At 33.7% G+C, this 22,811-nt stretch overlaps 2 protein-coding genes across 2 annotated transcripts; one reads left to right on the forward strand and one right to left on the reverse strand.

Annotated features, from left to right (window-relative positions):
• The first annotated feature begins 1,263 nt into the window (after positions 1 to 1,263).
• On the forward strand, positions 1,264 to 8,093 carry LOC111504559 (ubiquitin domain-containing protein UBFD1). Its single transcript, XM_023159143.2, has 6 exons — positions 1,264 to 1,416; positions 1,534 to 1,800; positions 2,199 to 2,350; positions 6,329 to 6,451; positions 6,509 to 6,697; positions 7,655 to 8,093. The coding sequence occupies exons 1-6, from the start codon at positions 1,404 to 1,406 to the stop codon at positions 7,763 to 7,765; spliced, it is 855 nt and encodes a 284-aa protein (XP_023014911.1). The 5' UTR covers positions 1,264 to 1,403; the 3' UTR covers positions 7,766 to 8,093.
• Positions 8,094 to 8,501: 408 nt separating this feature from the next.
• On the reverse strand, positions 8,502 to 22,289 carry LOC111504558 (uncharacterized). The gene is made up of 6 exons (XM_023159142.2): positions 21,525 to 22,289; positions 16,405 to 17,017; positions 12,882 to 13,336; positions 11,249 to 11,481; positions 10,040 to 10,651; positions 8,502 to 8,669 (listed from the first exon to the last, which is right to left on the reverse strand). The coding sequence occupies exons 1-6, from the start codon at positions 22,198 to 22,200 to the stop codon at positions 8,559 to 8,561; spliced, it is 2,700 nt and encodes an 899-aa protein (XP_023014910.2). The 5' UTR covers positions 22,201 to 22,289; the 3' UTR covers positions 8,502 to 8,558.
• Between the last annotated feature and the right edge of the window lie 522 nt (positions 22,290 to 22,811).

A 22,811-nucleotide genomic window follows, 5' to 3' on the forward strand; every position in this document is an offset into this window, starting at 1 on the left:
CCAAATTTCATCTACACATTCATAGTTATCCGACTTTGACACTCATATGGGAATCTTCAGATAATAAGATAAATTTTGATTACATTTGAATAAACCATTTTTTGTTTTTTTCTGGATAGAGAATTATATATTATACAGTTGATATTTAAGCATATTATTGAATAATTGTATGTGTGAATATTTTCACACAGGCATTAATTAATTACAAATCTAGTTTCAAGGTTGTTATTTTTTAAAGGAACACAATAAAGAAAAATGTTTCTATGAATGCATTATTTATTTTAAAAAAATGCTCCCATATACTGAAAGCAAGTTGATAATATTTGATTGAAATCAATGTTAAATACCTAACACAGTTTAAGGATTTTCTGGCGTGTCTTTTCCAAAGACACGCCAGATGAAGCCATTGTATGGCGAAACACGTGTTGCGTTTTTGTAAAACAATTTAGTGAAAATCTCACAATAAAGTGTTTTTGGAATACGTTAGTTATTGATTTTCATCAAGTATCGGCCGATTCCATCATATATATATATATAAATTCAGTAGACCATTTTGGTTTCATTAACGTTCTCCATAAAATTTTGAAAGTGAGTGAAAATCTCATCACTACTAATTACAGCATTTATGAAGTATATGCAACCTATTTTAAAAATGAATATTTATGGTTGAACTTCCACCGTCTCTATTTAACAAAATTATGGAATCAAAAAAAAGTATGTACAGTGTGAAATAGCATTCACCAAAAAGTTGTTATCTGATAATTGATGAATTTCAAAAGTTACATTTAGTAAGTAGACAATGGAAGTTGGAATCGTTACTATTAAGAAGCAACACTTAACTGTTAACCACATTTAAACAAAAATTACTGAATTTGCAACATTATAAACGAAATCACATAGATAAATTAATATATAATTTGAATAACCGAGGTCCACAAGTGAACCCTGTGGGACTCCTGTGTTGATCTTGAATCTCTGACTTCTTCCGGTGAGAGAACTCATGACTCAAGCAATTATTTCATCAGTAATTTCTAAGGACCTAAGTTTTTCGATGAGAATTATGATTTATTTATTTAGAAAAATTTGTATGAATACAGTAAACTTGCTTGAAATTTTCCAAGGCATTCAACAAGAAACCTTTATAGGTCAATACATTTCTGGTTATAAACCACTGCTCAGGCGGTAGTTCATTATTCTCCTGAAAATAGGCGATCACTTATGTCGTGAAACGCTAACATATTAATTGTAAAGGGATGGCAACAAAACTGCGTTGTTTGCTTGGCAACACGGGCTGTCAAAGTCAAATTAAATGACTACAAAAGAAGTAGAAAAAGATTTCAAGGGATGATAATCAATTTGATCATTTTATTTGACTAAACAGAAAATTTAATAGATCGAGCAAAATGGAGTGTGTAGGTAAGTTTATGAAGAAAATTGTTTATACACAATATCATCACGTATTCTTTTTATATATTATATATAATAGGTTGATTACTGCAAATCATGATACCTATTTCCAATATTTCATTTCAGGTTCTAAAAGTAATTGTACTGATGAAAAACACTTGAATATTGTGGAAAAAAATTGTACCAAAGAAGAGAGTGATAAGTTAACTGAACCGTCAGACTGCAAGATTCCTAAAACAGATATGGATGAAACAAATTCTATTAATAACACTGTGAATGGTGAAGATGACATGGTTGAGGTGAAAGTTGTATATAATAAAAAGAAATATGATGTTTCAACTACATCCAAGACCACTATCTCCGACTTCAAGAAACAATTACAGGGTTTATTAGGTTGGTTTGCTCCTCATGTAGAAGTGGCTTTGGCAGTTGGTCAAAATTGTGTAAATTTTGATAACTTGACTGGCGCAAAATTTTAAAGTTTTTTTGCTTGTAAGTCACGTGAATATTCGTTTTAATGACGCGCTAGTTTTTGAAATTAGACTTACTCTTGAGGAGATACTATCACTCAAAAGGTGAAAAATTTACTATTTTAGGAACTCACTTTTAGTGAGTTTTTAAAATGCACGTCCCCATTACAAAAACCACAAATGGCATACATTTCTGAAGACTTCTGCAAAGTATAGGACAGAGATACAACTCTTGGGTTCAAAATAATATGTGGTGCTTTAAAACACTGTCTTTATGATCCTGATTACAGTATCAGTTAAAATTATTTTTTGTTTTCTCAGGTGTTCCAGATGCAATGCAAAAACTCATGTATAAAGGTCTTCTTCAAGATAATCAAACAGTTTCTAGTTCAGGCATCACTAAGGGATCCAAGATTATGTTAGTCGGTTCAACTTTGAATGATGTTCTGGCTGTTTCATCAGTCAGCAAGCAGGTAATTTGACCATCAAATTATTTTTTCTGATAGGTCAATGGTTAGTAAGTAAACTTAAAAAAGTAGGTATGCTCTTAGGCATCTGAGTAAATACAGCCTCTCTACTGCTCACGCATTATTATAAGTGAGTTCTAATTGTATTTGATTCGCTGAACAATAAATCATTGTCTTCGTGTTCTTCTGATCAAATAATTGAATAGCTCAATAATTTATGGTGATGCCAACAAGTGAAAGGAAACAAATAGTGGTTATACAAATGCCAGATTAAAAGAAGTTCATGCGAAAGTTGGTGTATCACAGGAATTCATCCTGGTCCTGTTGTTCTTTTATACCATTTATGATAAGTGGTAGAAATTATCTGTGGATAACACTTATTTTTAGAATAAATAATGAATCTAATAATTCTATATTGTTATCTAATTTCTGTGCTGTAGTTAATTTCTGTGACAATATAACTATCTACAATTTTTCTACCAAAAAATATTTGTCTGAATTTTGAATTTAAGAGGTTACCTCTACAAAATTCCTAGGAATGACTTCAGATGATAGTATGAGATAGGGAAAGCTATCGATTCTACTGTGAGTGAACTGACTTTGATATGCTTTGTCATAAAAAGACTAAAAAATATTGTATTGCTCGAAATTTTGAGAATAGCATATTTTGACCTGGTACAGTTGATTTTGTCTCTTGAACTCATATTCTGGGGAACGCCAAAAAATTTCAGTAAAATATTCATATTATCATTCAATTAGGAATCATGGTATTACCATTCCTCATATATATCTTCTGATTACTAATCTAATATCTGATAACACAACCCAGGTGTGGAGAAAAGACATTCATTAGAGATAAGTTTATTTATGACATTTTATTATAAAAAATATGCAGTAATGAATAAACTCCTAAATAAACTGATAAAAGCCTGGAAAAGTGAAACTTTGCTGAGGCATGTCATAAAAATGGATACACCTTTATAAAGAAAAGCCAATACTAAAAAAAGCTCGCCAAGTTTGATCAAATGTCAAGGTTTTGCTCACTGTTTTCTTTGATTACCCGTAGCGTAGTACATCAGGAGTTCCTGGCACATAGTTGTACAGTCAATAAGGAGTATTATGTTGAAGTTATGCGCCGCTTACGAGAAGCAATATGAAGAAAATGTCCGGTTATTGTGGAAAAACAGTTAATTACTTTTGCATCACAATAATGCGACTGCTCACTAGTCATTGCTAGTTGGTAATTTTTTGGCCAAAAACAACACCGTAATCATGCATCAGCCACAGTATTCACTAGATTTGGCCTCCTGCGATTTTTTCCTGTTCTCAAGATTGAAGAGGCCCATGAAAGGACGGCGTTCTGTGACCATAGAAGAGATGAAAACCGAATCGCTGAGGGAGCCCAAGGACATACCAAAAAGGGCATATCAGATCCATAGTGTATATACCATGCATATGAAACATGAAATAGAATCATTAGTTTGACTATTTCTATCAAATCTATAACTGTATGGGGTATCATTCATATCATTCACAAATAGTGTGAAGAACAATACATAGGTTTTGGTCAAATAAATTATCATTCAATCCAGACAAAACAACTATCGTAAAATTTCAGACAGCCCAACAACACAATGAGGACTTCAGAATTAAACTATCTATTTTTCTGATTGATTCGGCCGTTACTTGATGAAGATCCGGAAGAAAAAATTGTAACCAGTGATAATGTGAAATTACTAGGTATTGAACTAGACAAAAATCTTAAGTTCAAAACACATTGCGAATCACTAACATCTAACCTTAACTCATTCTATTACTTGATCTATAATTTGAAGATTATTCTTACTCATGAACAATTAATGAACTTCTACCATGCACAGGTGGAATCTCGTTTGAGATATGGTATTGATTTCTGAGGCAACTCCATACATTCTAGGAACACAATTATTGCACAAAAGAGATTGGTAAGGTGCTTAGCAGGAAAATCAAGACAACACTCTTGCAGAGATCTTTTCAAAAAACTGAACATTTCAACTCTGACTGGATTATTTATTTTTGAGATATGTTTATTCCTCTATAGAAATAGAGGAATCCCAAAGAATTACAACACACATAACATCTATACAAGACAAAAGAACCTCTTGTGTATACCTTTTGTCAGATTGAATATTACCATTTCCTCGCCAAACTGTATTGGGGAAAGGTTATTTAACAAATTACCTGAGTCAGTAAGAAATTCCACTAGGGAAATAGAATTTAAAAAAGAACTCAAAATATTTTTAATTGGACAAAGTTTTTTATACTGTGACCGAATTTTTGAGCAAGTAATTTACTTATTTATAATATACACTCATTAGTTTGTAAGTTTTATAGTTGTGTAGTATCTGTGACTATCCCTATACAATGTATGTTGTCAATTATGGGAAATGAATGATTGATTGATTGATTGAAGGTATATAATTAAAGCCTAAAAGCACTAAACCTAACCTTATGTGCCACCATATCGCCTGGTTTGGGTGACATAGGCAATATGAACAAAATCAATGTGGCGGATGTTACATCCAAAATAGTGGGTGGTTTCGAATCTTTTATGTTCACCAGTGTATCGAGTGGAATGTCAATTGATGAAGGAGAAAATGTGCAATCATATAAATATGAATATAGTTTAGTGTAAAATATACCAAATACCAAAAATATATATTTATATTTCAGTCTTTAGAACTAGAGTTATCTATCAGCAGTTCTGAATATCAGTGGTGCAAAAAGAACATATCCAATGCACCACTTATATCTTTTTTCTAAAGATGAAACTTTTCTGTTGAAAGTTTAGAATTGTTTGGTTTGATTCTGAAAAATATATGTATAGGTTTTTTTTGGATTGAACAATCGTAAATACACTATCATTTTAGTTTAAATGAAACAGTTGTGGTAACACATAGTAGAGTGTGCATGTTATGTAGTCATTAACGGATAAAATTTGAAAGATTGAAGTGAATGCAAAATTCTGAAAAACTTTAGCCTGACCACAAAAAAAAGAGTACATAAAATATATTAAAAAAAAAAAACAACTTGAATGCTGAATGCTTTCATTTTATTGTGAAAGATAGTGTTTTGGTGTTGGATATTTCTAATGTCGATAAAAATGAAGCAATTGGCACTTATCTTGTGTTTTTTTTATTTGTTGTAATCGGGTCACAGTTTTTTGAAGTTTTTCTTTCATTGTAGTGAAATATTAAAAAAATCATCTGATAGATAGAAATTTTGATAATAAAAAATTGAGCAAAAATTATATCCTAATACAACATACCACCAAGTTCCAGTGAATACAATATACAGAATCGATCATCATCACATCATTGAATCAATGACTGGAAGAACTTTGACCTGATATTTCCAAAAGGGTAAATAGGGAGATGAGAAGAGATAGGATGACCAGTACAATAATCTGATCTCACTCTGTTAGATTTTTCGTGAGAGGAATGTTAAAAGTGTCGTATACAAAACTAAGACAGTTTTATTCAAAATTAGGAAACTGCCAAGACATCCGAGGCGAATATATTGAATATCTAATAATAATTTTAGATAATTTTAGGTAAAATTGAAATTGGTTTATAAATAATCACTTGTTCTCTTTAATTCGTCACATGATCTTCATTTCCTGATTTTAATAAAGGTTTGACTTCGTCATTTTACCCATTACTTCGGGCTGAAATTAATGAAGTAATGTTTATCAGCTTACGAATCAGTGGCACTAATTCTGATTCAACTTTTTTACAATTTTATTCATGGATTTTGGATTTAGCAGAGTTGCTGAATTTTTGTCCAAAATATTTATTTTTGCCAATACAAATGGTTTTTCACTAGTAAACAAGGGTTACATCAGTCTCAAAATATCTTTACCGAAAATAGATTTGGAAAATTTCTCTTATTCTCGCAGACTCCCCAAGAGACAATTCTGAAAAATGCTAATATAAATTTTTTCAGGACATAGTAGAAATGGAGAAAGCTACAACGTCTAAAGAACCCCTATGCAAGCAAAAAATCCACCGAAAAGTCTTAGATAAAGGACTGCCAGAAGACGTTATGCCAGGAATAAAAAATATCAAGGTTTATTTAAGGTGAGCTTGGTTGAAAGGTGTACGTTTCTACATGAAATATTTCCAGGAAGAATTGCCACCTGTGCCCTTATCCGGTATGTTGAATAAGCACGGGGGGAAAGTTAGGTTAACTTTTAAATTGGAAAGCGATCAGTTGTGGTTGAGTACCAAGGAAAGAACCGAGAAGTTACCCATGGGCTCCATCAAAAGTGTAGTTTCGGAACCTATAGAGGAATACGAGCAGTATCATATAATGGTAAGACAATTATCTTGAACACAGCTCTGTGAAAGCACTGGAGAACCACAGAGTATTTTTTATAGTTGATTATCTATAATTGACAATTCAAACTTTTGATTATTCATATTTGACAGTTCCAACGGTTGATTACCCGCAATTGACAGTTTGACAAATTCGAAACTGTTCCAGTTTTAACCTTAATTAACACTTTGAATTGTCGATTATAGTTTAAACTGTTGATTGTAGCAAATCTATAGTTTTAACGGTTGATTATTCATTCATAAGTATCTACAGAACAGCATAACTATCCTAATACCACAAAACAACAAAAATATAATTATTAAAAATAGGAACACAAGATAAAATGAAATACAAATCACAAACAGCAAACATAGAGACATAGTCACAAACTGACTGTCAATCAGGTTCTCTTTAGATTAAGGAAAATGTTCCATGGTTTGTCAGCATTGGAATGGATTATTCTTCACAAGGAAATTCAGGCACTGGTAACAAAGCACATACTTTGCTGACTGACCTGAAATATCACTCACCTAATAAAATAATGGGCTTTGTTAAGAAACTGAATATAGTTGATTGAGTTTGATTTGGAGTCTGCCACAATAAAAAGCTCACGGGTTGAATAGACTTACTTCAGACCTATCTACTTATCTGAAGAAATTATCTAGGTCGGTTTGAATTATTTAACGGTCATCTGAAGAAGTTACTTGTCTATAAACATTTTCAGATTAGTGTAGAGTGAGACTTTTGAGTGTTGAAATATCATTAATGAATAATGAAAATATAATTGCACCAATATATGATTCTTGAGGAATACCTAAAGTTGCTTAAATATTCTTGGCGAGATCAGTGTAAATCACATTGAAAAATTTCCTCGGGTTCCATGAAATGAAGATACTCTGGCATTCAGCACTTTCATAAAATCCTAACACTCAGTTTTCACACCATTTCTTACAGGGAATTCAATTGGGGCCCACCGAAGCTTCTCGATATTGGATCTACTGGGTTCCAGCACAGTATATAGATGCCATTAAAGATGCTGTTTTGGGAAAGTGGCACTATTTTTGATTTGGAGGCATTTCCGCTTAGAAAAAAGCTGATCATTATAGAGTTGAAAAAGTTTGCAAAAGTGACGGTTATATTAACCATCATTATGCATTCTACTCAAGAGAATAACATCTATTTTCGTTTGTTATAGTAAATTCTCGTAGATTTTATAATTTTATACATTTATATGTTTTGCTCGATCAGGATAATTCTCAACGGAAATTCAAACTACTTGTTTCTACCGAATTATGTATTCACTTTTGTCAGAAGATTCGTCAATATAATGTAAATGATCGCATAGTAAACTCCTTGATGAGAATCTATTTTACTGAATACATTGTTTATTCCATTGGTGGAGTTTTATTTAATTTTTTTACTGATTCATATTCATATAAAACAATAAGTACTCGCCTCAAAATCCAGATATTTCACATATGATCGTCAAAAGTTTGGTCCTTCGAACCGGATTGAAAGTAATTTTTTGAATACTTTCACCTTTTTTACATGAGTCTCTTGAACACATTTTCTTGTCATTAATTTCATAGGTTTCCAGCCAAAAGTGTTTCTCCACTAGTTTGTAATTAGTTTTTAAGTTGTCATCAGATTTATAATGGAAATAATTGAATCATCTTGTAAATTGAAAGGGGTGGATTTTGAAATAGAAAAGTCCGTATTTCAGACAAATACTCGTAATTTGATAACTAGTGCCAAAAAGTTGAATCGGAAATGGAATTTGAAAAATGAGATGCAGAACAAATAATCTTTAACAAAAACTTTAATTGCTTATAAAAATAGCTCATGTGAATATTTACAACTACACCAGCAAAACATTAATTTTCGCCGAGTTACTTTCTTCTTTACTCACTTCACTTTCAGCATCATCACAGGCTTCCAGTCGCATCCGTAATGTACGTGTATCTAAACCCTAAGAAGAATGGCCAAAATAAATTAAAATGAACTACATTCCCGAGTGTGATGATAAAACTATACAATCAAGTGATTGGATATTTGATAGGTAGAATTAGAACCCTGGCGTCAAAGGATTCTTTAGATTGATTGGATATTGCTTTGTTCAAAAGACTTTTTGAGGTTGTGAGATCATTGACCAACTTATTAAAAAAAATTCTGCCATTGTTGGAGTACTACGCAGGTGTCCAAAATTGAAACCAGAAATAGCAAAAAAATTTTGGACTCACATATTCTTAGCCGGATTAAATATTTATTAAATATACGGTGATTATGCTGTAAAAATACCTTCAACAAAATTTCCATTGTTTGTAAGAGAACATTAAAAGTACTGAATCGTCTTTGTGACATTCCAACTAACCATCTGAGAAACTATGAAAATATCGTAGAATTCAAAAAATTATCAAAAGAATTCATACTTCAGGGAAAAAACTAGGATAAATAAACTATATTCTTTTTGTGAAAAACCAGTTTGAATGTCCTATATTTGTATAATAAGATTTGTGAATAATCTTATACCAGAATAAGTCTGTCTGATTATTCAAGCTCATATTTAAACATTATATATATATATATATATATATATATATATATATATATATATATATATATATATATATATATGTATGTATGTATACAGTGCCTTCATTTCAAAACTTCCCACCCCTAGTACTTCGTGTAGCAGGGAGAATTTGCCGTAGGCAAAAAAACACGTCAATTTAGATATCGAGGGGAAAGTTTAAAACCAGTGCCAGTGGTATTTTAGGTTCAACCCCCTTACCCCTAGCTACCCCCACTTAATAATTTTAAATGGCACCCCCTATCTTGTAACACATCATTTTAAACATCTTAAAAATCCTCACTCAACCCCGTTTTGAAAACTGAAATTGGTTGATCCGTTCTCGTAAAATAGGGCAAAAATAAAATGAATTATAACAAAATGCAAAAATTTATGGAACCGCTTCCACTGACTCAATAACGGTATGTTTATGTCTGTTTTTTACAGGTTTTTGCTTTAGCTGAAAGTGAGATAAGGGCACACAGTTGCTTCTTGGCGTCAGTTACAATTAAATGGTGAAAACATTTGTCAAAATTAGTTATTCCTGATTTTAAACTGTTTGTCAAGTGGTGTCAGTTGCAACTAAAGTGGCGTCACAGGGAGATGCTTGAAAATTATTTGGACATCAAATCCTGACGTCACCAACTTAGTGTCTTTTAAATTTGGTTGTGTATATAGGTTCCTTTGCTACCTAGCAAGAAGTAATTCAAGATGGGGCGGTTTATTTTTGATGCTTCGGGAAAATGCTTATGTTTCAATTATATCCTTACCGTGGTAGCAATTATATCATCTTGTATATTCATATTCGAGGCGGAAGTTCCTTCGTGGTGTAATAATACTTCCTCAGGTTTACAGAGCACGCAATTTTTAGTTTTGGACGTTTTCGAAGAAGTATACAAAGCCAATCTTTCTTTGGATAATTGTATCTTTTCCTCGGATAATTTTTTCTCCCTATTCGAAATCGACACCCATTGATTCTGCAGCTCTTGCAGTCTCTCATTGTATATATTCTCCACCCTTTTGGCATTTGTAAGAAGTTTTCGGTTCTCTTTCAGTTTTCTGTTCGTTTCTTGTACCAACAAGTCAAGTTCGGTTTCTTTCTCTGTCAGTTCTCTTTCTCTGTCGGCAAGGTTTCTTCTAGCAGTTTCCAGTTCTGATTTTTGGCGAAAGAGAGCCTCCCTCTCTTGGTTCACCTTCTCTGTGAGTTCTTTGGTCACTTGAATGGCAGTTTCTGCTTCTCTTTTCGCTTTTTCGGCTTCGAAGTTGGTGGTCAATTTACTGGAAGTCTCCAGTCTTACTTTTTCGGTACTTATTAAAAGTTTTTCTTCGGTTAGTTGCGTGATCATTTTTTCTTGTTCCGCTAGTAACGATTCCTTTAGAGTCTAAAAATAAAAGTTGAGTATATAATTAAGTCATAAAAGTTTTTTCAAATATACGGGGTGTTCCTTAACGATATGCGAATATTCAAGGGTGTAAAGTACATGAAAAAATAATGTTAAACTGTCCCGTAACGAAAATACAAGGTGTTGAAGTTTAAACAAAAAAAATGTAAATTATTTAATATTTCCGAAACCATTTGGGATATTTCAGTGTTATTTGGTAAGTATGACAGTTTATAAAAGTTTATATTTTTCAATCAAAAAATAATTTTCAACTTTAACAGTGGCTTGGGTACGGAATTGACTTTGATATTTTTGAGGAAAAAAATGATACACCTACGGACTTTTCTCAAATACATTTCATTTTTGAACTCCTCGTTCAATTTGAGATGAAAAAGTCCTCCTAAGTGATAACAAAAGACCAATAAATTGGTCTTGGTAGGAGATCATCATGAGAAATGAAACTTTCTATGTTTAATACCAGTGTTAGTATAAAACAGAAAGTTTTATTTCTCATTTTTCATCAAAAGACTTCATTCTTGAATCGTTAATTTATGAGATGACACTTTCTATCATACACAATTATATTAATATTATCACCTTCAATTGTTCTCGTTCTCTCTCGATTGAATTTCTGTTGAATTCTGCTTCTCTTTCTAGGGCAGTTGCTCTGGCAGATAGAGTAGCAGCAGCCTGTTGAAGAGCCCATCTATCTTCTTGAGCGTTAGCACTCTGTTCAGCAATTTTGGTCTCTAGATTCCTCACCAAAGCCATTAGCTGAGCTCTTTCATTTTCGGCTGAATCTCTGCATTTTTGTAAAGTGTTTCTCATTACTGAAATCAAAATATTATATTGAATATGTTCCCAAAAAATGGGTAAGTATCCATCAAATTTCTGATCAAATGTAATACGTCTATTGACTTAGAAAAAATACAAGGAACTTTTATCTCATAAAACATACTTAAATCAATTGCTACCGTTTTCCGATGTGAATACTATTCGGTTTTGCTAAAATTTGAAATTCCCCCTCTTTGTGACGAAATGAAATGGCGTACACCTGAAGTCAAATAAACGAGTAAACGATATAACTATCTTGTCCCCTTCAAAGTAGTCTCCACCCACTTTTGCCAAAGTTTTTCCAATCCTCGAAGCAGTTCTGATATGCACTTTTTGGTATGTCCTTGAGCTTTCTCAGCGATTAGATTTTCATTTCCTCAATCGTCGCAAAACGCCGTTCTTTCCAGGAACTCTTCAATCTTGGAAACGGGAAAAAGTCTCAAGGGGCCAAATCTGGAGAATACGGTGGCTGAAGCATGACTACGGTGTTGTTTTTGTCCGAAAAATTACGAACAAGCAATGACGATTGAGCAGGTGCATTATTGTGATGCAAAATCCATTAATTGTTTTTCTACAATACCGGACGTTTTCTTCGTATTGATTCCCGCAAGCGGTGCATATCTTCAAGATTATACCCCTTATTGACCGTACGACCATGTGGCAAGGATTCCTGATGAACTACGCAACGGTAATCGGTGAAAATAGTGAGCAAAACCTTGGCATTTGATCGAACTTGGCTTGCTTTTTTTGATCTTGGCTCTCCTGTGTTCTTCCATTGGGACGATTGGACTTTGCCATAACCATATATCCATGATTCGTTACCAGTTATGACCCTTTTGAGCAAATCTGGATCGCCGTTGACGTCATCGCAAAATTTCCGAAAAAATTGCCTGGCATGAGCCAACCGATATGCCGACATTCTCAGCAACTTCTCTAATAGTGATTCGACGATTCTCCATAAGTTTTCTTCACTTTCTTAACATTTTCATCAGTTGTTGATGTGTTGGGGCGTCCAGAATGAGCTTGTACCACTTGTAAACTTTTTTCCGACTCCGCATACTCACCGTATGCCACTGTCAACATGTCAAGTGTTATTGAGCACTCAATTTCATTTTTCACAAAAAATTTGACGCAAATTCTTTGATCCAATTTTTTCGGTAGCAGAAAATTGCCGAACACGGTAAACATTTCTAATTGTTAGTTGAAACTGTGAACATATGTTTGAAACGAGTATACCAACATAAAAAAATGAACGCTAATCGGATGTACGTAGCCCGCGAAATTCAAACATTCACCCTATTTTTTGAAGAGACCTCGTACATTCTTTCAATAAAATGGTTACAGTTTCCAGAATTCGATTATTTTTCGTGTGTTATAAGCGAAAGTTATTACTTACGTACGATTTCCTTTTCTTTTGACTCAATTGACTTTTCTCTGGCTATAGCAAGGACGTCGTGTGTTTGATAGACTTTTTCTTCGATTTCTTGAAGAGTTTTCGTGCTGCTAGTCAACATTTCAATACCACTATCGATTTTTTCGGTGAGTATGCTGCCATTTTCCAATATATTTTGTTCCTTTCGCTTCATTTCTTTGATATAGTCGATTTGGTTGTCGTGGTCCAACTTAATTTCTTCTATTACCTTTCTGTGGTTGTCCCTCAGCGATTTAATTTCTTCGCTATGTTTTTGCTTACATTCCTTCATTTTCTCTTCGTAATGTGCGATTTCTTCTTCATGTTTCTTTCTTAGGGCAGTAACTTTTTCGTCAAAAATCTCCGACATGGTTTTCAATTCATTCTGAAGCTTATCCTCTAGCGCTGAACTTGATTTTTCTACCAAGTCGATCTGTTTCCTAAAAAAAACTTCATTTTGTATATATGATGAATAATCAACACATGGGGTAATGCCTCGTACATTTATTGAGTTTCCTCTACATCAGAATCAGTTTAGTTGTAAAACAAATTGAGATTCAAAAATTTTAATTAAAAAAAAATTGAATCACAATGAATTTATAGGATTATTTTAGAATGTTCTGTGATTTTCAACAATCAGATCTCATGTTTTTTGATTTATGTCCTTACAAGTTGCTCATCATTGATATTTGAAAATAAGGTTTAGTTGACATATGTGAAGAAAAATAAACTATACCGGGTGATTCTCTAAGGTGGCTCCCCCTTTAACATTTTTATTATTGGAGAGAAAAACGAAATTTCGGGGGTTGAGCAATATAGTTCAATTTACATTTTTGACATATTTACTTGCTTTGCCGTACTTCCGGTTTGACCTGAAATGACCCCAACATTCAATTTTTTAATGGGACATCCTATATATTTTTACTTATTTCGACCGAGAATGACATTCCAAATCCAACAATACTTCACTTGTCAATATTTGACAAAGTCATTTTTTATTTCAATTTTTATTTTTTGATCTAGAATCGCTTCATTTTTGATCAAGTAACATGAAAAAACTACGACTTTGAGGTTTATGACTTCACATTTGTTTTAAGAATTATTTCACAGTCGCAAATATGAATTTTTCCAGTCAACTTGATTTTTTCAAATGGAAAGGGGATGGCTCGCCGCCGTGGGCTTTTTGCGAAAGATCATTTTCTTACGAATAATTTGATGCCACACACTTCCACTTTATTTTCTCAATTTTTCTTTTATCATTGCAAGAAAAGGTCATACCTAATAACGGCGGTCGGTAGCCAGGGGGTTCGACGTGGGTGCTTGGTCACTCACTCGAATTGACTGCCGTGTTGCTCGGTGGTTGAAACCCTAGTCTGAATGATCGATTTTCACTTGGTATCGTCCAACCCGTGTTAGGAATCACACGTTAAAAGATAAGACCTCGTTAATCTTTAGTTCGCACAAGTTTCCACTTCTGAGGGGTGTCGTTCGATGGGGTGCGACAACTGGTTAACGAAAAAACAGATTTTAAAACAGATTTTTTTTTCAACAAATAATACGTATTTCGGTATACTAATGCACTAAGTCCTGTTATTCTAGTTATCCGTGACAAACAATTGAAGCTGTTGCTAGGACTACCTAAACAAATAGGCTAATTAATATGGTGTCACTTTTAAAAATTTATTTGTTGTGTAGTTTATAATTAGATATGGCATATTATACTAGAAATGAGGAAATTGACAAGTTGCTAATTTACGGAGAAACAAAAAAAAGTGCAACTGATGCAGCTCGAATTTATGCTCAGAGGTTCCCTAATCATCGCCATCACACTCGGCATTATTTTCCAAAACTGGAAAGAAAAATGCGAAATGAACCAGAAGAAAATGCCAATAACTTCATTGTCAGTGAAGAAAAAGAAGTAGACGTGTTAGCATATGTTGAAGTGAATTGTATGGCATCAATTCGCCAAATTGTTTCTGAGTGTGATATAAGTTATTCGTCCGTTTGGAGAATTCTTCACAAATATGATTATCGATCATTCAAGTACCAACTACACCAACATCTTTACGATAACGATCACAACCGAAGATTGACTTATTGCAACTGGTTTTTGACTAAATACAGAGAAGATGTACGTTTTCCATTTTAAATTAATTATTCAGATGAAACCCGATTCATCAACTTGGGTATGTTCAATAGGAATAATAAAAGTTACCTACTAGTCTAAAACAAATTTACATCTGATGCATAAAGGAAATTTTCAAGAGCGATTTAGTTTCAATTGCTGGATGGGTATTATCGGAGGAAAACTTTTGGGGCCAATAATTTTCGACGGACATCTGACTGCGGAAAGATATCTACAGTTCCTTAGAAATTAAATTAATGATTCCATTGAAGATTTGCCACTGGCTAACCAAGTTGATATCTATTTTCAACAAGATGGAGCGCCACCTCACAATTCTCAAGTCGCAAGAAAACATCTGAATGACACCCTGAAATGTGGATTGGCACTTATGGACCTATTCAATGGCTTTGAGTTGTCATATTTTCAAATGAATGTATTATTTCTTTCTCATATTCTTTCTTGCAATTATCCAGAAAAATGGAGAAAATAATGTGAAAGTGTGTGGCATCAAATCATTCCTAAGAAAATGATTTTTAAGAAAAAGCCGACGAGCCACTCCCTTTCCATATGAAAAAATCAAGTCAACTGAAAAAATTTATATTAGCGACTGTGAAATAGTTCTTAAAACGACTGTGAAGTCATAAACCTCAAAGTCGTAGTTTTCCCATGTTACTTGATCAAGAATGAAGCGATTTACACGATTCATGGCATTCTAGATCAAAAATTGAAATAAAAATGATTTAATTTGTCAAATATTGACAAGTGAAGTATTGTTGTATTTGGAATGTCATTTTCGATCGAAATAAGTAAAAATATATAGGATGTTCCATTTGAAAATCGAAAGTTGGGGTCAATTCGGGTCAAACCGGAAGTACGGCAAAGCAAGTAAATATGTCAAAAAATGTAAATTGAACTGTAATAAACAACCCTCAAAATTTCGTTTTTCTATCTCCAATAATAAAAAAGTTATAGGGGTGAGCCACCGTAGAATATCACCCGGTATATGGCATGTCGCTTCAAGTTAACTTTCGAATTTTTGTGTATCATGTCGTTGGCACGGGAAGTGTAGCTTCGAATAAAAAAGTAAACTTCAAAGTTATGTGGTGGAATTGGCCGACACTAGATGAAAATCCAAAATTACCAATAGTACACAAATTCTTGAAAGTGACTGTGTCAAATAATCTTGGAATAATGATTGATAGACATCTAAAATGTGGCCATCAAATAAATTACATTATGAAACAAATAAGAAACCTTTTTCCAAAATTCAAATTTGTGAAACAATTTCAAACATGCATTCATTTGTCATTCTTTATTTTTATTTGATAGAATCTCAGATGAGTTATGGAATTTCAGGCTGAAAGAAATAAAAAGTTCGCTTACTTGTACGATTCTTCCATCACAAACATTTCCTCGTTATGGCGCTGTTTCATTTTATTAATAATTTCGGGCATCCAAGAATCTTCCTGATCTTCCTCCTCCTCATCCTTCCTTTCTTTAATTTTCTCGTTTCGCGCGGTCAGAGGGGTTGAGATCAACATCTGTATCTGATTATTGATCCTCTCCTGCTGTAACCTGATATTATTTTCTACGACCTGCTGTTTCATTATATACTCGTCTATCAGCGCGTTGAATTGCTTGTCCTGCTTGCCGAGAATTTCTTGCTGCTGATTTTTGATATCTTTCAAGGCTTCCTCGTACTTTTTGAATTGCATCGAAACCAACAACAGCGATTCTTGCTGCTGCAAGGAAGCGAAAGTGTTTTGCAACTCCATATTTATATGTTGAGGTTTCAATTGGGACGGAAAGTCTTCCACTGCAACAGAGCTGGTACTCTCAATGTTTTTTGGAGGTATTTTCTCGATGAGTTTCTCGCTGTCTGCGGTTGTGGGTTTTGGGGCCTGTTTGATCGGAGTACTTTCACTGGTTTTCTTCTCACTTCGTTCCGTGAATGTTGTTTCAGATTTATTTGTAACACCAAGCCAATCTGGAATTCCTGGAAATAGAGAAAAATGTGTCAAATTATTCGTTCAATCTTTTGGCCAAGTCAAAATCCTTGTCAGCGAAAAAATCAACATTTTCAAAATATGATTACCTATATGGCTATGAATATTACTGCAATTGTAAAATTAATTTAGGGTGGTACACTTGTATGGGTGGTATTACTGATTACCTACCTGTATGATGTACCTGATTAGTATAAGTTGCTTTAGTTTTGAGTAGTTATTAGTTTTATCTTCCTCTTGAAGATGATCACTTGGTGATCGAAACACGTGTCGAGGTGTAAAAATAACGATTTGGTGTTGGGAAAAAACTCCAGTAATATTCATTACTACACCAAAGGTTCCAAACAGTATATCACAAGAACCTATTTGGCTAGGTTGAAAAAATTAGTTTTCCGCCTACCTCTATCCAAAGTATACATTTCCTGGCCTTATTGTAGGGAGCAAAGTCGTACTTTTCCTCACTAGGGAGGAAAAGTAAAAGTGACGTCATGGTACATAATCAATGAAATAATTTTATAGGGCATTGACAACCTAAACTATATTCTATTATATAAATATAAAGTTTACCGTTTATTTATAGAACAACCTGTATTTTGCAATATGGTATAAATTAGTAGGTATTTTAATTTAACGATTTTTTCATTGATAATTTGTTAGATTCATAGATCCATCCGGTTTTCGAATTTATGACAAATTTTATAGCATGCTATGGTCGTTTGACAGTTTCAAAGTGTGATTCACCATACATAATATATATCTGTAAAATATTAAAAATATTTTAAAAATGAGTGATTCAAGCGATTTTGAAGATATAAATAATACACCACCGGATATTTTGGAACAAGTTAATGTAACGGTACAATCTTTATTGCCCCAAAAATCTAAAGATAAATACGAAAAACAATATTTACATTTCAAGCGATGGGCCGAAGAAAAGCATATTCGTATTTACTCAGAAAATGTTATGTTGGGATATTTTTCGATATTAGCAAATAACCTAAAAGCCTCTACATTGTGGTCCAAGTATTCGATGCTACGTACCATGCTTCAAATAAAAGAAAATATGGATATTAAATACCCAAAATTAATTGCTTTCTTGAAAAGGCAAAACCAAGGATATAAACCTAATAAACCTTCCTTCTCAAGAGAGGAACTAAATAAATTTTTATTAGAAGCCCCCGATAATAATTATTAGGCTCAGTAGCGCAGTGAGTTGGTGCACCGCTCATTATTCATGACGGCCTTGTAGTTTTCGGTTCGAATTCCAGCGTCGACAGTTTTTTTTCTTTTTTTTTAATTATTTTTCTTTGTTTTGTAGGTTCTCCTCATTTTCGGAATTTCAGGAGCATGCAGGCGTGACGAGCTCCTTAAAATGGCCACTACAGATATTGAAGATAAAGGTTCAATAATAATAGTAAATATACCAAATTCTAAAACAAATATTCAGAGAACGTTTGTAATCAATGCTTCACTGGGGAATGGCCCTAATTATAATGATATTTATAGAAAATATATATCGTTACGCCCTAAAATAGATCAGACACGTTTATTTGTCTGCTATAGAGTAGGAAAATATATCAACCAAATGGTTGGGAAAAATACTACCTATAGCTAAAATTCCTACAAAAATTGCAGAATTTTTAAAACTACCTAATGCCATAAATTATACCGGGCATAGTTTCAGAAGATCCTCGGCAAGTTTACTTGCAAATTCTGGAGGAGACATTCTTACTTTAAAGCAACACGGAGGTTGGAAGTCTACAAATATCGCTGAAGGATATGTGCAGCAATCTCTTGCTAAAAAGCAAAAAATTTCGAACCTAATTATGGGAGTCAATAAAGTTAATGAAACTGATTGTAATCAGCCAAGTACGAGTATTTTCGAGGGATACCAGCTGTATAATAATATAGTTAGTGAAAATATCACGAAAACTGCGTTGGATCCAGCTCTCAGTTCTAGTGGTATTCAAATAACCACTGCTCAAAACTGCACGTTTAATATCACTATAAATAATTACTCTAGCAGAAATTAAAAATATGTAGGATGCAAGTATGAAAATACCGTCCCTATGAGTTATACTGTACCTACTTCTCAGTTTTAGTTCTTTTATAAATTTTGTTTGTAAGTTTCATAAATAAATTATTTAAAAATTTGAGGGAGGCGGAAAAATCATATGTATAACATGGGGGTGAAGTGAATTTTCCTCCCTTGAATGATTACTGCCCGACGCGTAGCGGAGGGCAGTAATCATTTTCGGGAGGAAAAATAACACTTTCCTCCCTTGTTATACAAATAGCTATTTCCTCGTTTGATGAAAATCAGTATACACCTTAATCAGTACTTAAAAGTGGTAGAAGAGCTTCACATTAGTCTGTCTCTAAGGGTGGTACCGGTGGAAGAGTACACGAATGCTTTCGATATTGAGTTGGTAATAGACAAATGCGCAAATATCTATGTTGGAAGAGAAGAAGAGTGACACGAGGCTTACGGAGAGGATTTGTATCTCGTAGATTCATCCGAAGCATCCTGCAGCTTCTTGATACAGGACAGACGTATCTGGAGGTTGAACAACATCACTAACAAGAGCCAGACGCTGTAAAGAACTTTTTCTGCACTAAGTATCCGAGAGATCTTGTTCTAGGAGCTGTCAAGGAAGAACAAAGTTGGTGTTACAAGTATGCTTGCCGTTCCGATCCCAACCTACGATCCTCTGGAGTAATGTATTGGGTCGGAAGCAATTGGAAAATGATGTGCCTTCGAGCTAGTTTGCATCCCAAAGCAGCTATATCACGGTTATACCGTATTGTATGGTGCCTATGAAGTCGTCAGGATCCTCTCCTCCGCATAGTTCGCGACTATAAAATAGCAAGTGTTGGAGCATTTCTTTTCAAATCAGCTGCCTCAGCGGTCGATGAATTTGATGACCAGAACGAGATGATGAGAACCTTGTCATCAAAATTCTGCAGCGACTACTTTACGCCGACAAGTACACAATTTCAAGTCGATGTATGGATTTTTCAGCGACAATACTGAAGACCTTGGCTTGTCAAATCACCTTAATGTACACCTTAATATATTGAAAGTGTACATCTAAATGTATACTTTCAATACAAAAAAATGAATGACAGTACCTACAATTCTGTTTCTGGTGAAATCTGTTTTTCCGCTAACCAGCTGTTGCCTCTCTACGAACGACAACTCTCAGTAGTCGAAACCTTGGCGAGCTTAGGATTAATGAGGTCTCACCTTTTAAGGTGTGATTCATATCACGGATGTAGAATCAGAATACAATGAAAGTCACATCTCAAAGCATTCATATGAAAATAAACTAGTCAAAGTAATAGATCAAAAACAGTATCTAACTTGAATAGTCCACAACTTTCCTGAATCCTTTGTAAATTAATATAGTTTGAATATGTAAAAGTAAGTGATTAAATATTTTCTTGGAATTATACAGTTCGTTGTTTAGCTTATCCCACTATTACTATCTCAGAAACGGTAAGACCTACAATGTCGGTTAAATCGGACGAAAGTTTCCTATTTTGGGAAACTAGAAAAATGTGTATTCGGATCGAGAATATCAGTAGTTGTTTTTGAAATAATCACCAAAAACTAGAATTATGGAAATTCATTTTTTTGGCTCTACCTCCTCCAATTTTGAAAGACATAAAAAAAAGACGAACTTTCATATTTGCCATAGTCTGATGTAAACCAATTTGTATTGCGACATTCTCGTTCATTAGATTTCATTATAAACTTTTGTAGCCACTGAAATAACAAATTGAATCGTAATGGTCATTTTGGATCCAGTTTTGTATTAATATTTTTCTACTTATTTTTCAGTCAATCGAGCGTCAAGAATTCAACACAAACATTCTTCTCGACTTAAGTTTCAACAAACAAGTTAGCGCCAAAAAGTCAACCAGGGTTGCGCAATAACATTTAAAATTTAACCGAAATTGTCACAATTGAAAAATTAGAAATACTATTCGATGTTATTGTCTACTCTACGATAAAAAAATTCTAGAGAGAAGACGCGGAAAGTTGTCCAAAGGCAAGAGGAGAGAGTATGTTGAATAATAAAATATCTATTCTATAATAGATATGAAATGAGCTCGACAGCTCATTTCATAAATGTCGGACTCTTCTTGGTTCATATGGAACAACAAAAAACTGTGACATATTTTCTTTTCGAAAAATCGAGGAATTAGAAAAACACTATCTAAAGTTACGTTTCGTAATTAACTCATCATGTTTGGAGGGGATACATAATCTAGGTTTTTCACTCCTATGAGTTTTCTAAGAGCTGTTCGAGTTTCAATGCACAAAGTAATCCTAATTGATTTAGGAAAATTGATTTTTAAGATTGACGAAAATTATACCCCCAAAAAAAGTTCATGAAACTTCGGCTCCTCTGCAGAAAATGTTAAAAAAAATAATAGCCAATAAACCTTATGAGTTAACGATAATTGATAATATAATTTTGAGTCACCTACCTGTGTCACTAACAGTCTTATTTCTACTCGAGAAATCTTCCGTTTTCGGTCCAGTTTTTTTGTCTTTGCTAAAGAAATCTCCAGACTGAAACTCATCCTGAAACAATCCCAACCCCAGAGTGTCTTCTACACCAGTTGCTGACCCTCTTCTACCCCTCCTTCTTTCCCTATTCGCACCAGATGAGAACAAACCAAAATCTCCGGATGTTTCTTTTTCCGATGTTTTGATATCTTTCAAGGAAGTGGAAGTCTTTGGACCGGCAGTGACTTTGCTTTCTTTCAGTATATCTTCCAGGGAAGTAACTTTCCTCTCCGGTTTGGCAGCCTTAGGCTTGATCGACAAAATATCTTCTAAAAAATCAGTCTTCTTACCTTTATCACCTGGTGAATTTGTAGAATCAAGAAGCCAATCGTCTTTGGGTTTTCTGGAAATGGTGGGGTTCTTTTCCGTCTCAGGCACAGAATCTTCGAATTTGACGGTTTGCTTGGGTTTACTGGGGAAACCGCTCTCGTTTTTACTTACGATATCATTTGAACTTTTATCTGCTAAACCGAATAAACTATCCAGGGATTTTTTTTCTGGCGTTTTCGTTAAACTTGCTCGCTTGGTGAGAGCTTTAGGATCTTCGAAAAAACTGTCGTCGCTGTCTAAAGCGTCGTCCAAATCAAAATCCATTTCTCAGTTATAATAATTTAAATAACTTCAACACGGCTTCCACGGATTTTGGTTGATGACACAACAAACATATTCCATAATACCAGGGAGACCAAATGTTTGTATTCTGGTTGCTAGGCAATGTTGCTGGGTTCTTTCTCAATTTCAAATAAACTTCATTAGGTACTAGGATTACCTATTCTTCTTTAGCCTCAATCTTCACTACTTTTCGAATTTTCTTTAAACATCCCAATTTTTTAATTTCTTCGTGTTCCATTTATGTCCAAAATTTTTCACACAATACGTACTTGTAAAGGAATCTTCAACTGCAGTTACCAAAATAATTTTACGGACAATGGTCCAGTACGAATAATTTGAGAAAACATAAATAAATAACACTCTCATAGACATCTAGATGCCTGTTATTGTTAACTTGTCTAACTAATCTTAATGAAATAAAGTATATGGAATGGTTTTGTTGCAAAATATGATGGGCGACTGCTGATTTTTTTGGTCTTCCATATTATAGGTCTGCCAAGTGTTTCTCATATCTTATTTTGATTGATCGTAAATTCCAGACTTTTGTATTTCCTAAAAGGCTCTGTAGTGTATGACTTGTTTTAGAAACCACC

The sequence above is a fragment of the Leptinotarsa decemlineata genome, unplaced genomic scaffold (genome assembly GCF_025532065.1).
Source record: "Leptinotarsa decemlineata unplaced genomic scaffold, Ldec_3_MD MMD2_tig00002082_RagTag_RagTag, whole genome shotgun sequence".
Lineage (NCBI taxonomy): Eukaryota > Metazoa > Arthropoda > Insecta > Coleoptera > Chrysomelidae > Leptinotarsa > Leptinotarsa decemlineata.

Excerpts from the sequence above, each read along its gene's own strand:
- LOC111504559 (XM_023159143.2), top strand. Across the intron at positions 1,801-2,198 it reads ACAATTACAGGGTTTATTAG|GTGTTCCAGATGCAATGCAA; the intron begins GTTGGTTTGCTC and ends TTGTTTTCTCAG. Across the intron at positions 2,351-6,328 it reads TTTCATCAGTCAGCAAGCAG|GACATAGTAGAAATGGAGAA; the intron begins GTAATTTGACCA and ends AAATTTTTTCAG.
- LOC111504558 (XM_023159142.2), bottom strand. The coding sequence starts at position 22,200 with ATGGATTTTGATTTGGACGACGCTTTAGACAGCGACGACAGTTTTTTC. Across the intron at positions 17,018-21,524 it reads TAAGACTGTTAGTGACACAG|GAATTCCAGATTGGCTTGGT; the intron begins GTAGGTGACTCA and ends CTCTATTTCCAG. Across the intron at positions 8,670-10,039 it reads ATGATATAATTGCTACCACG|GGTTTAGATACACGTACATT; the intron begins GTAAGGATATAA and ends CATTCTTCTTAG.